Source organism: Hemicordylus capensis, chromosome 2, assembly GCF_027244095.1.
Source record: "Hemicordylus capensis ecotype Gifberg chromosome 2, rHemCap1.1.pri, whole genome shotgun sequence".
Lineage (NCBI taxonomy): Eukaryota > Metazoa > Chordata > Lepidosauria > Squamata > Cordylidae > Hemicordylus > Hemicordylus capensis.
This window is the reverse complement of record NC_069658.1, coordinates 235,632,977-235,647,380: the sequence shown is the minus strand read 5'-3', so window position 1 is coordinate 235,647,380 and position 14,404 is coordinate 235,632,977. Positions and strand designations below refer to the sequence as shown.

The following is a 14,404-nucleotide window of genomic DNA, read 5'->3' as shown; positions in this document are numbered from 1 at the left end:
TCTACCTTGCAACATGCAAGCTCCTCTCCCCTGCACCATGTGTGCAGCGATGCAGAATCCATCTGCATTCAGCAAGATAGATAGATTAGAGATTCTATCTCCTCACTTTCCTATCTAGAATGGAGTTCTCTAATAAATACTACTTATATTGACTTGAAACTATGAACTGGCTCCAAGTCATTTTACTCTCAGCATACACACATGCCTAACTAAATTCCGCTGTGTTGTGCCTCTGTGCACTCTGCTATAATGAAAAAGGGTTTCTCTTACCAGAGAGAATTCCCAACATCTTATTCACCTTGATTTCTGGTAAAATTTCTGACATTTCATCTTTACTTGGCCTTTGTCTTTTCATCCAAATACACTGCATTGCAAATTCTGACCTTTCCATTTTTTAGATCAAGCATTCTGTATCCTCAGGTAGAGCATCAAGTACACACATTCAATATGGTCCGATACCTAACAGGGACCCTAGTCCCTGTTAGTCTCCCATTCAAATGCAACCAGGGTGGACCCCGCTTAGCTAAGGGGACAAGTCATGCTTGCTACCACAAGACCAGCTCTCCTCCGTGTGCCTGTAGCCTCAGCATTTCCTTCCTCACCACCCTCTTCTATTTATGACTTTTCACCAGGGAGCAGAGCTGGTCTTGCGATGGTGAACATGAATTGTCCCCTCTGCTAAGCAGGGTCCACCTTGGTTCACATTTGCGTGGATGACTCCATGTCTGCTGTAAAATATTCCCTTGAGGGAAATATTCCCTAGCTCAGTGGTAGAGCGTCTGCTTGCATGCTAAATATGAATACAAATATGATGAATGTTTATATACCACTTTTCAACAAAACCCAAACTGGTTCACATAGATATAAATAAACAAAATGAAGAGGAGAGCTGTTCTTGTGTTAGCAAGCATGACTTGTCCCCTTAGCTAAGCAGGGTCCACCCTCGTTGCATATGAATGGGAGACTTGATGTGTTAGCACTGTAAGATATTCCCCTTAGGAGATGGAACCACTCTGGAAAGAGCAGAAGGATTCAAGTTCCCTCCTTGGCTTCTCCAAGATAGGGCTGAGAGAGATTCCTGCCTGCAACCTTGGCAAAGCCTCTGCCAGTCTGTGAAGACAATACTGAGCTAGATAGACCAATGGTCTGACTCAGTAAACGGCAGTTTCCTATGTTCCTATGGATCCCTGTCCCCACAGGGCTCACAATCTAAAAAAGAAGAATGAGATAGACACCAGAAACAGCCACTGGAGGGATGCTTTGCTTGAGGTGGATAGGACCAGTTGGTCTCCCTCTGCTAAATAAAGAGAAGGTCCCAGATTCACTCCCTGGCATCTCCAGGTAAGGCAAAGAGAACCTAGGTAGGTTCAGGAGACTCCTGACTGAAGACTTGGAGAACCATTGCCACTCAGAGCTTACCTGCACCCTCCCACACACGTCAGAATCTCATGAGAGCACTGATGAGGTAGATGGGCACTAATTCTGGCACTTTCATCTACTGCCATCTGCCAACATCTGAGGCATTGGTTGGCGTTTCCACATCTGATATCTTATTACACCCACATCGGTGGAGCAGATATCTGGACACAGTACAGCGTGATTTATTTGAAGATGCCATTCATTCAGCATGCATTCATCTTTGATGATTTATACTAGTTAGTATGGACATGTATGGACATTAGGCTTGGGTATCAGTTCATCAGTATTCAAAAACATATTTATTCCGATATATGTGTACATATGGTTTTTGTCTATTGATTGATTGATTGATTGATTGATTGTTTCATTTTTTCTTATTGGTTATTATTAAGATTTTCATTTGGAGTCTATATATATTACTATTATCCTTTACAGTGTTGTAATCATTTTCTGTTTGGGTTTATGCAGTAAATGTCCTTGTTCATAATATATGGTGTATGGTATTTACAGGGGCAACCAATTTCCCAATATTGGGTACATGTGCATAACTTTGTACCTTATAGATGCACAGATTCTGGTGGTATTCTTCAGGCACATACATTTTTGTCTGACCCAGGGGATTTTTGTTACTGGTTGTGGCTTCTTGCCCTATTTGGTCCCTTATCTTGACACTGAAGCCTTGGAGAGCCATTGCCACTCAGAGCTTACGTGCACCCTCCCACACACATGTCAGAATAGGAGCAATTTAGCATAACCTGTTTTGCTCCATCTCTGCACCTGTGCCTGGAACTATACAGGAGGTCAAGGAAGTTGCAGAGGTGCTGCTTCCCCTTATAATTATCAAGATCATAGTGATTTCTTCTACATCTTCTTGCTAAAGCTCCAGGGATTCCCCCCAAATTTCCCCTGAGACCAATTACATAAATTTCAGATTCAGGAGCACCTTGAAGTGATGAATACCATCCCCTTAAGATTGGAAGCTGCAGCCAGATTGTGATTTGCATGAATCACAGTCCTTGCTGCCTGGGTCGCACAAGAGGATTTCTTCTGATAAGAAGCTGGGCGTGGAAGAGAGAGCAGCTAAGAGGGAGGTGCTTGGGCATACCCAGAATGGGTCTCCTGCTGCTCTTCCTACTGCTTCTGTTGCTGCCCCAGGTGGCCAGGGGGATGCAGGACGTAAAATGCCCCTTGAATCTGATACAGGATCAAAACAAGGCAATGAATTACTACAAACCAGGAGACCACCTCATCAGTGGGGTCATATCCCCCAAATACGTCGAATTTAAAACATTTGTCTTCAAAGAGCCTCCCCATTCCAGAATTCGCAGGTAAGTGATTCTCTCTTGCGGTTTCATGTTTCACACACCCACTCTTCTCTTTTTCAAAGGGCGGCTTCTGTTCTCTAGTTCTGTTCCAAGTAAATGAAGATCTCTTCTCTCTTTCTTTAGAGAGAGATTTTGAGACTTTGGAAATCTTTCGAGAGATTTTGAAAAGTGTGGGAGGAGAGCTGGGCTTGTGGTAGCAAGCATGAACTGCCCCCTTTGCTAAGCAGTGCCTAACCTGGTTTGTATTTGAATGAGAGACCACATGTGAGCACTGTGAGATATTCCCCTTAGGGGATGGGACTGCTTTGGGAAGGGCATATTCTGGTCACTTGCATGAAGAAGGTGCCCAGTTCCCTCCCTGGCATCTCCAAGATAGGGCTGAGAGAGACAGAGATAGGGCTGCAACTGTGGAGAAGCTGCTGCCAGTCTGTGTAGACAGTACTGAGCTAGATGGACCAGTGGCCTGACTCAGTATAAGGTAGTTTCCTATGTTCCTCTGGCTTCATAAACGTGGAAGCAGCACCTAGAGGGTAGCCTGCCATTTCAGATACTGCAGCTGGTGAGATTCACTTCTGGTTGATTAGTGGGACATGTAATTGGACAGTTAGATTTTTCTTGCAAAGCTTCATAACAGTACAACACCCTCTTTTCTTTTGAGCCCTGTGATCAGATGCAGGCTGTGGCTGTAAGGGTTCTTTGCTGGTGGTCTAAACCTGCAACGCAGAAGTGCACGGTTTACCCCTCTATCCTCTCCAGTATCTCTTTCAAGTTAGTAAGGGTTGCTGTCTGTGTTTTCAGCTTGAGCTACTTCTAGCTCGTAGAAGGTTTTGGACATAACACAAGAACATCATAATACGAATATGACAAATATTTATATAGTGCATAGAGCCCTGCTGGATCAGGCCATGGCCATCTAGTCCAGCACTCTCTTTCTCACAGGGGCCAAGAAGGGAAACCCCTTTCCTGTAGTTGCTCCCCGGGAACCATCCCAGACAGTGGGCTTAAACGCAGAGTATCCTAGAGACAATCTGGTAAATCTGGCTGATATGTGAACGCACATCCACCCTCCCGGGTATGATCCAAAGTAAAGTCAGCATCTGGAAAAGCTCCTGGAGGGAGTGTAGAGTGGCTTCCTCTCACTATCTTTTATCCTGGAGGTGGAATGTAGTCATAAAGACCAGTAGCAACTGATAGAGCTGGCCTCCATGGGTTTTTCAAATCCCCTTTTAAAGCCATCTCACCAGTAGAGGCTGGTCTTAAGGAGCCAGGGGAGGTACCGAAGGTCACTCCTCTCTCACCCCTGTTAGTTGAACTGCGCCGGGGTGATTGGCAAACACCCCTAAATGCGTTTGGGTTTTGTGTGGGGAATTAGCGAGCTTGGGTGGAGCAGTCCCACATCAGAATAATTTTTGTGCAAAGTTCTGGTCCCGGGGAAAGGAACTGACAGAGAGGTTGAAGTTCAAAATAAAGTAAGGTTTTATTTAAAGTTTTACGGGTTCCGTGGAATAAGGAAGTGGATTGGTGCAATGTTACTACTAAAAATACATGACCGAGAGTAACCAGTTACTTGCAAAGAGGCAATTTATCTTAGTGTCTGAATTAAAGGAATCCCAAGTTGGCTAGAGAACAGAAGGCTTTAGAGAAACAGGTTTTTTGATTTCAAAAAAGAGCTGGGATAAGGAGAGCCCAGAGGGCGCAGTGGTTATCATACATCCAGTCCCTCGTGGCTCAGGTGCAACTGAAGGACCTCTTTCCTCAGGGAAGGAATCAGGCGATAGAGGACTGAAAGCAGCTCGGGGGTTAGGCAGCAGGGGTAAATCCAAAAGGTGTCTGTTTTTGTGCAGCCAGCTTCTCGTAGCAGCGTGGCGAGCTGGGTAGATCGGGTCAGCGAGGAAGGCCAACCGAGAGCGAGTATGGCATGAAGAGCAAGACATGGCCGGGTGTTATGACCGGTGCCAAATCTATCAGCACTACAGTGGGTGATTCCATGGTGTAGAGACCAAGTGAAGCACACTGGTTCAAGAAACCAGGGCCAGTTATAACCCCAAATGTGCCCTGAGACAAAATACAGGCTGCTGCTTCTTCCTGAGGAGGAAAATTCCAGTGGATCTCAAAAGGATCCATTGTCTTTGTTTGCTGTGCTTGAGTAAAATACAATGGCATGAATGGTCAAGAACAACCTGTATGCAAAAGGACTAAATGGACTTGCAAGGATGATATTATTCAGTCGGAAGGACTCAGGAAACCAAACAGTAATTTTAATGGGTGCACCTCTGAGTTCCTATTGCCTACTTAGCTCTTTTGTGATGGGGAAGGGAGTTGCGTTCACAGTGCTTTATCTGACTTTTCCTGCTGCGGTGATTCTCTTGTTTGAGGCAACTGCAGAGGAGGGGAAGTAAAAGGTCAATCTTTGGAGAGAGAGACCTTGAGTGTGGAGTTAACTTGAAAGTTAACTCAGTCTACCTAGGCATTTCTTAACATAGGGAAGGGTGAGAGAGATTAATCCGCTTTCAGTTAGATTGGCAGCTGTTGTATCTGGGGATGATGGTCCCACTGCCTGCTAAGTGACCTGTTCCCAATATGCCAACAAACAGGGAGCCCACGATCCTGTGAGACTTCTGAGCATGCTAAGAGTGGGAGCGACAAGCCTGCAGTTCCAGGCATAAGCAGAGCAGCTTCTGGGAGCGCTCAGAATAGCAGTGCTGGCAACACTCGAGAGCTATGCTGCCTGCAGGCTGGCCATTCATCAGGTTATGTTTGTACTTAAGCTTTTGTAGTTCTTGCTGGGAGTGCACCTTCTTCTGCATGATCCTCATCGCACATTAAGGTCATCGAGAGAGGTCCATTTCTGGATGCCACCAGCTCGTCTGATGGTGACTCAGGAATGGGCTGTCTCTGTAGTCGCTTCTGGACTATGGAATGTGCTCCCTATATATGTGCGTGGTTTAATGTCTTTACCACCCTTTGAATGTCTTAAATTGATTTAACAGTTTGTCTTATTTTATTTTTGTTGCGTTTATTTTTGTGAACTGACTAGAGTCTTTGGAGGCGGTATACAAATAAATAAAACAAAATAAATAGATAAATTTATGATGAAATAATAATAATAAAACCCAGAGATGCCTGTGGCCTGAAAAGGGTCTTAGATTTCTGAATAAAGGAATGTAGCTACTTGATTGAATTGAGTAGAGGCTAACAATGCAACATATGGATTTTGTTGCAGGGCTGGCAAACCAAAGTTCTGGCACATCTTGTCTTTCTTGTTTGCCATTCAGGAGATCAATCGAGATCCCAGGCTCTTGCCCAACCTCACCCTGGGATACAACATCTATGACACCTATTTTGATGAGCGAATTACTTCTGATGCCATGATAGACCTCCTAGCTGGCGGGGGAAACGATATTCCTAACTACAGCTGTGGAAGGCGGAATCAGCCTTTGGCTGTTCTTGAAGGGGCTGAATCTGACCTCTCCATCCAAATTTCAGCCACCTCACGCATCTACAAAATCCCCCAGGTATGACAGGGGGCAGCTGGGGGAAGGAGAAAGGTACCGAGACGCATCTATTTCCACTTTGAATTGAAAATTCTAATTGTCCAGTTACACGTCCTGCTGGTCCGTTTGAATTGAATCTCACCAGCAGCAGTGTCTGAAATGGCAGGCTGCCCACTAGATGCTGCCTCAGCGTTTATGAGGACATAGGGACAAAGGAAGCTGCTTTACACTGAGTCAGACCATTGGTCCATCTCACCCAGTATTGTCTTCACAGACAGGCAGCAGCTTCTCTAAGGGAAAAGTTATGAAACTTTTAATGCAACTGTTATGAAAAAAGTTATGACATTTTTAATGAAAGTTATGGAACTTTTTATGAAACTGTGCCCGGGCCACACCATGCCTTCTGGATTAATGGTGAACTCTGCATCAGGGAATGCCTGTTCTTTGACACTCCCAATTGTCACTCTAGCTTGAAAATGGTGGGGAAAGAGCATCCAGTTCACAATATCAAAGCCATCTGCCAGCTCCTCATTGCACCCCCAGGCCCCAATAAAGACAAGACGCATATGGTTGGATGAACTAGGCCCACTTTATTAAGTTAATTGATACAAATCCTGCAGCGAGGCATGACCACTAAGAGTGCACTTAACCCAACCAAGGGTCAGTCTCATAAAGAGGACTGCCCAACCCCGGGTAAAAGACTGGGTATTAGATCTGTCCAGACTGCATCCGGACATCATAACAGCCACGGGGTGAAACCCTGCTGGGGTGGAGGGAGGTCAGACAGCCCCACCCACCGAGGCCGCAAAACTCTGAGTGGTGGGTGCCAGCCTGCCCCTGAGTAGGGGTGGATCCCAGCCCAAGGGCCGCAAAACCTGTAAGGTCTCTTCCTCCGCTTGCCTACTCACCTTAAATGGTCCTGCAGTCAAACACCAATTAATACACTTAAACTAACCCACACTCATCATCCAAGTGACAACCCTAAATCAGTTTGAGTGAGAAGTAGGCGGAAAAAGACCACACCAAGGCTAATCAGGTGTGACCCAAAAAATTCCTACTTGGCCCCAAATGGTGACTGGACATGCCTCACTGAAATGGGTGGGAGGGAGCTGCCCATCTCTGACAACCTTTAAAAAGTCCTTAAAGAAGCATCTGTTCACCCAGGCTTTTAAGTGATATTGTTTTGATTGTTTTAATGTTGTTTTTAGAATATTCTTTTAAAATTTTTTTGTTTTTAATTAATGTTTTACTTTTTAAATCTTGTTGTAAACTGCCCAGAGACTTATGTTTTGGGCGGTATAAAAATATGTCAAATAAATAAATAAATAAATAAATAAATAAATAAATAAATAAATAAATAAATAAATAAAGTGGCAGGGAGCGGCAGTCTCGTCCAAATACAGTCTGTCCAATAAGGCGTTATAAAACTTTCTCAGGAGAGTGTGAAGCTAGAATGACAGAGAAAACATCAGCCTTTAGGAGACACAAAGCCATCTTGGATTGCTCAACCCTGATCACTTTGAGCTCTAAATCACCTGTCATTTCAGGCAAGGGCACATCTTATCTGGACTCATGCACTTGCTCAAGCATGTTGCACGAGTACAAGAATGTTAATCCAGCTAGTTGCATTATGTCAAGAGCTTATTTTTTTCCAGGCAAATGTGAATATTCTTGCACTTGTGCACCACGGTCCCCAAACTGTGGTGGGCCTCCAAGTTGGGAAACCTCTGGAGGAGAGCTGGTCTTGTGGTAGCAGGCATGAATTGTCTTCTTTGCTAAGCAGGGTCTGTCCTGGTTGCATTTGAATGGGAGACTACCCGTGAGCTTTGTAAGTTATTCCCCTCAGGGTATGGGGCCGTAGCACCTGCATGCTTGCATGCAGAAGGTTCCAAGTTCCCTCCCTGGCATCTCCAAGATAGGGCTGAGAGAAACTCCTGCCTTCAGCCTTGGAGAAGTCGCTGCCAGTCTGTGGAGACAATACTGAGCTAGATGAACCAATGGTATATGTCATCTAATTCCACTCTGACATCTCTCCAGAAAGTCTGAAGGGTACAAAGACCAATATTTATATACGGCTTTTCAACAAAGTTCCTCAAAGCAGTTTGCATAGATATAAATAAATAAAATAAAATTAAAATGGCCAGTTGCGCTCCCCCTGCTCAATAAAGAGAATCACCACTTTTAAAAGGTGCCTTTTCTTAATCTGCAGGGGACTAAAGAGCATCAATTAGCAAGGCCAGAAGTGAAATCTTACTCCCCTAAATTTAGAGAACTGTCCATGCATGTATTCCTATCTATTTTCTGTCCTTCAACCAGTTATCAATCCACACATGATTGTGTCCCCTTATCCCATGACTGCTAAGTTTTCTCGAGAATCTTTGATGAAGAACTTTGACGAAAGCGTTTTGAAAGTCCAGGTATACTGTGTCAACTGGATCACCTATAGCCACACGCCTGTTGACACTCTCAAAGTGCTTCCTATGTTCCTGTGTTCAGAACACAAAAGCCAAGCAAGTGTGGTAATAGTGCCCACTGAGAGGGATCCCATAGGTGCATTTCATTTCCGTATCCAGAGCAAATACAGAATGACTGCACTGCAAAGATTCCTTGCAAAGTATAGGCATTCTTCCCACACACACCCAACTCACCATCATCTTTTGGTAGCTGTGAATAATTTCAGGTGAACAAATTTCAGATCTCTGTCTAGGAAACAAAACAACAATTCTCTCCCTTTTCCCCCTAGGTCAGTTATGGATTTGCTCATGCTTTTAATGATAAAACACGGTTTCCTTTTGTCTACCGGGTAGTCCCCAAAGAAGAAACCCAATACGCAGGTATTGTCAAGCTACTCTTGCATTTTAGATGGACATGGATTGCTCTCCTTGCTCCAGACAATGAAAATGGAGAAAGATTCATGAATGCCTTGAGACCTCTGCTGATCAAGAATGGGATTTGTGTTGCCTTCTCTGAAAAAATATCAGTGATACATATTGTGGATCCAAAACAGTTCCTCCTGGATACATATGTTATGTGGACGAAAGTCAATGTGTTTGTTTACTATGCGGACTCGGGCTACACAATTACTCCAGTTGAAGTGATACAAAAAGCACTTAAAAAGAACCTAGAAACAATGCCAGGAAAGGTCTGGATCATAACAACTTTTCAGGACATAATCCAGGACTTGTTTTATAATCATGTGAAGCACATCCCTGGGACTTTGTGTTTCATAAGGAAGAGGAACAAAAGAACAAACTATGAGTTCTATAATCCTGTGTCCATTGTAACCATGAGGTTTTGGGAGAAAGCATTTCATTGTTCATATTCAAAGCACCTGTTGTCTGTGAAGGGCTGGATACGGTGCAGAGAGAAAGAGAACCTGGAGATGCTTCCTGGAGAGGAGTTGGAAAGAATCCTCTCTCAGGACAGCTACAGTGTTTACAACAGTGTCCAGGCTGTGGCACATGCTCTAAATACTGCATATTCAGCTAGATCTGAACAGATGATGAGGGGATATGGAGACGCGTTGGGACGCCAAAGGATGCAGCCCTGGCAGGTATTCCTTGCCCCTCTCAGGTAGCCCCACTGAAAATGAAAGTCCATAGTTCAACTCTGGAATCTGTGCTTTGGGTCCAGACGCCAGGATGATTTCAGATCTTGAAGCTCCTGAGGATCAGACTCTAGGAGGGTTCCAGACACTGAGGATCCATTCTTGCACACTTTCAAGGGAGATCAAGTTTGTGAGTCATAAGAACATAAGAACATAAGAACAGCCCTGCTGGATCTGGCTCAAGGCCCATCTAGTCCAGCATCCTGTTTCGCACAGTGGCCCACCAGATGCCGCTGGAAGCCACAGGCAGGAGTTGAGGGCGTGCCCTCTCTCCTGCCATTACTCCCCTGCAACTGGTACTCAGAGGCACACCCTTGAGGCTGGAGGTGGCCCACAGCCCTCTGACTAGTAGCCATTGATAGACCTCTCCTCCATGAAATCATCCAAACCCCTCTTAAAGCCATCTAGGTTGTTGGCCGTCACCACATCCTGTGGCAGAGAGTTCCACAAGTAGATCTCGCGTTGTGTGAAAAAGTACTTCCGTTTGTTGGTCCTAGACCTCCTGGCAATCAATTTCATGGAGTGACCCCTGGTTCTAGTGTTGTGTGAGAGAGAAAAGAATCTCTCTCTCTCTCTCCACTTTCTCCACGCCATGCATGATTTTATAGACCTCTATCATGTCTCCCCGCAGTCATATTTTTTCTAAACTAAAAAGCCCCAGGTGTTGTAGTCTTGCCTCGTAAGAAAGGTGCTCTAGGCCCCTGATCATCTTGGTTGCCCTCTTCTGTACCTTCTCCAGTTCAACAATGTCCTTTTTAAGATGTGGTGACCAGAATTGTACGCAGTACTCCAAGTGTGGTCACACCGTAGTTTTGTATAAGGGCATTATAATGTTAGCCATTTTATTTTCAGTCCCCTTCCTAATGATCCCTAGGATGGAATTGGCCTTTTTCACAGCTGCCGCACATTGAGTCGACACTTTCAACGAGCTGTCAACCACAACCCCAAGATCCCTTTCCTGGTCCGTCACCGACAGCTCAGATCCCATCAGCATATACTTGAAGTTGGGGTTTTTCATCCCAATGTACATCACTTTACACTTGCTAACATTGAACCGCATTTGCCATTTTGTCGCCCACTCCCCCAGTTTGGAGAGATCCTTTTGGAGCTGCTCACAATCCGTTTTGGATTTCACTACCCGGAAGAGTTTGGTATCATCTGCAAATTTGGCCACATCGCTGCTTACCCCTGCTTCTAGATCATTCATGAATAAATTAAAAAGCACCGGTCCCAGTACAGATCCCTGGGGGACCCCACTTCTTACTTCCCTTCATTGTGAAAACTCTCCATTTATACCTACCCTCTGTTTTCTGTCTTTCAACCAGTTAGCAATCCACACATGTACTTGTCCCCTTCTCCCATGACTGCTAAGTTTCCTCAGGAGTCTTTGATGAGGAACTTTGTCAAAAGCTTTTTGGAAGTCCAGGTAGACTATGTCAACTGGATCACCTTTATCCACATACTTGTTGACACTCTCAAAGAAGTCCAAAGGGTTGGTGAGGCAAGATTTACCTTTGCGGAAGCCATGCTGGCTCATTCCCAGCAGGGCCTGTTCTTCTAGGTGCTTTACAATTTTATCCTTGAGGATGCTTTCCATCAATTTGCCTGGAACGGACGTTAGGCTAACCGGCCTGTAATTTCCCGGATCGCCCCTGGATCCCTTTTTGAAAATCGGTGTTATATTTGCTACTCCCCTGTCCTCTGGTACAGAGCCCGATTTCAGGGATAAGTTAAACATTTTAGCAAGGAGGCCGGCAATTTCACATTTGAGTTCTTTGAGGTCTCTTGGATGGATGCCATCTGGCCCTGGTGATTTGTTAGCTTTCAGTTTTTCCAGACAGTTTAGAACATCGTCACTTCTATCAGACTCAGCTCTCTAGCCTCCATCCCTAAAAAGCCTGGTTCAGGTACAGGTATATGCTCAGTATCCTCTGCCGTGAAGACAGACGCAAAGAACTCATTCAGTTTCTCTGCAATCTCCATATCCTCCTTAATAATCCCTTTCACTCCCTCATTGTCTAATGGCCCAACCGCCTCCCTGGCAGGTTTCCTGCTTCTGATGTACTTAAAGAAGTTTTTGTTATTCTCCTTGATACTTTTGGCTAAATGTTCCTCAAACTCTCTTTTTGCCTCCCTTATTGTCACCTTGCATTTCTTTTGCCAGAGTTTGTGTTCCTTTCTGTTCTTTTCGTTTGGACAGGCCTTCCAATTTCGGAAGGAAGTCTTCTTCCCTTTTATGGCTTCCTTGACGGTACCCGTTAGCCATGCTGGCATCCTCCTGGACTTAGTGGTACCTTTCCTCCTTTTGGGTATACAATCTAACTGGGCTTCTAGTATTGTGGTTTTGAGTAAACGCCATGCACTCTGGAGCGAAGTGACTCTCCTGATTTCCCCCCCTCAGCTTTCTTTTCACCATACTCCTCATTTTGGAGAAGTTTCCTCTTTTGAAATTTAAAATGTCTGTGTTTGACATCCTTGGTGATTCTCTCCCCGCATGTATGCTGAATTTGATGGCACTGTGGTCACTGTTCCCTAAAGGGTTGATGACACTGACATCACGCACCAGGTCCTGGGTGTCACTCAGAATTAGATCCAAGGTCGCCTTCTCTCTGGTCGGTTCCATGACCAACTGTTCTAAGGCACAGTCATTTAGCGTATCTAGAAATTTGACCTCTTTGTCCTGACTTGAATGTGAATTTACTCTGTCTATGTGTGGGTAGTTGAAATCACCCATAATTACAGCCCTGCCTCTCCTTGATGCCTCCCTGATTTCCTCCTGCAACTCCCAGTCACTGTCGGCATTTTGATCCGGAGGGCGATAGCACGTCCCCAGTAGCACGATTCCTTTCTGGCCTTGTATAGTCACCCACAGGGTTTCTGTGGAGGACTCCAGTCCACCTAGGTTTTCTAGCTTGTTAGATTCTATCCCTTCTTTAACATACAGTGCTACCCCTCCTCCAAGGCGCCCCTCCCTGTCCTTCCTATACAGTTTATACCCAGGGATAACAGTGTTGCACCGGTCTCACTGTTCCACCATGTTTCTGTTATGCCCACTATGTCTATTTCTGCATTAGCAACCAAGCACTCCAGCTCACCCATCTTGGCTCGGAGGCTTCTGGCATTGGCATACAAGCACCTATACACTGAATCTTTCCCCTGATGTATGCTATTCCTTTGACTCTTTGACCTGCTGGCACAGCCTCCCGTCTGCTCTTTATGCGGTTCTGCTCCATCCCCATCTGTTTTATTTGAATTCTTTGCAGCCTCACACTTTGAAGGATGGCTTTTGCCAAACGGGATACTGCCCAGCTCCCATCGGCTGTTCCCCTGGTGTCATTTTAAAAGCTGCTCTGCAACCTTTTTTATTTTAAGCGCCAGCAGTCTGGTTCCATCTTGGTTCAAGTGCAGCCTGTCCCTTTTGTACAGGCCTTGCTTGCCCCAAAATGTGTCCCAGTGCCTAACAAATCTAAACCCCTCCTCCCGGCACCAACATCTCATCCACGCATTGAAACCCCTCAGCTCTGCCTGTCTCACTGTACTTGTGCGTGGAACAGGTAGCATTTCTGAGAATGCTACCTTGGGGGTCCTGGATTTCAAAATGCTACCTATCAGCCTAAATTTGGCTTCCAGGACCTCCCGACTGCATTTCCCCACATCGTTGGTGCCGACATGCACCACGACAGCTGTCTCCTCCCCAGCACTGCCTAGGAGCCTGTCTAGACGCTGCGTAATGTCCGCAACCTTCGCACCAGGCAGGCAAGTCACCGTGCGGTCAACACGCGGGTCACAAACCCATCTCTCTATCCCCCTAATGATTGAATCACCAACTACAAGGAGGCCCCCACCCCCCAGAGGAGTATCCCCTGTGTGAGAGGATATGGGCTCATCATCCACGGAAGGGGTCCCTTCTAAAGGAGCATTTCTCTCTTCCTCAGACCGATGTCCTCCTCACCCAAGACCTTCATTCTCCCTGACAGCAGAGGAGCTACCAGCCCTGGAGTGGGATGCCTCTATCACATCCCTGAAGGTCTCATCCACATGCCTCTCTGTCTCCCTGAGCTTCTCCAGATCCGCCACCTTGGTCTCGAGGGAACGGATTTGTTCCCTGAGAGCCAGGAGCTCCTTGCACCGAGCACACACCCATGACTTCTGCCCATGGGGCAAATAGTCGTACATGTGGCACTCTGTGCAATACACTGGGAAGTGCCCCTTCCCCTGCTGACCTTCTATCTTCATACTGTTTTAGTTGGCTCTTTACAGTATTTAGGGAGCTTATTGTCCGTTTATTAGATAGTTTATTAGGATAGGTCTCAGCTGTAATGGTCAGCTATTTAACTGTCCAAACAGCCTTTCCCAAGAATATGAGGGATATGAGGGAGGGATATGTACTTACGTTCTCTTCTCCACCAGGCTCCTTGTGATCCTTGTGATTGCGGGGGCTTGTTCCAGGCTCCCCCGCACACTTCCCGCTAAACTCCTGCAAAACTCCTATGTCCTGTTTGCTATCACTGTTCACTATGCTCTGTTCGCTATGCTCTCGGGCCTACACCTCATATGTA

The 14,404-nt window shown here is 45.6% G+C and overlaps 1 protein-coding gene across 1 annotated transcript in view; it reads left to right on the top strand.

Annotated features, from left to right (window-relative positions):
• LOC128343867 (vomeronasal type-2 receptor 26-like) overlaps positions 1–14,404 on the top strand; it is a 68,247-nt gene that overhangs the window by 1,914 nt on the left and 51,929 nt on the right. The window contains exon 2 of the mRNA XM_053293303.1: positions 6,020–6,259. Within this exon, the coding sequence (XP_053149278.1) occupies positions 6,020–6,259 (240 nt within the window). The remainder of the gene's footprint in view (positions 1–6,019; positions 6,260–14,404) is intronic.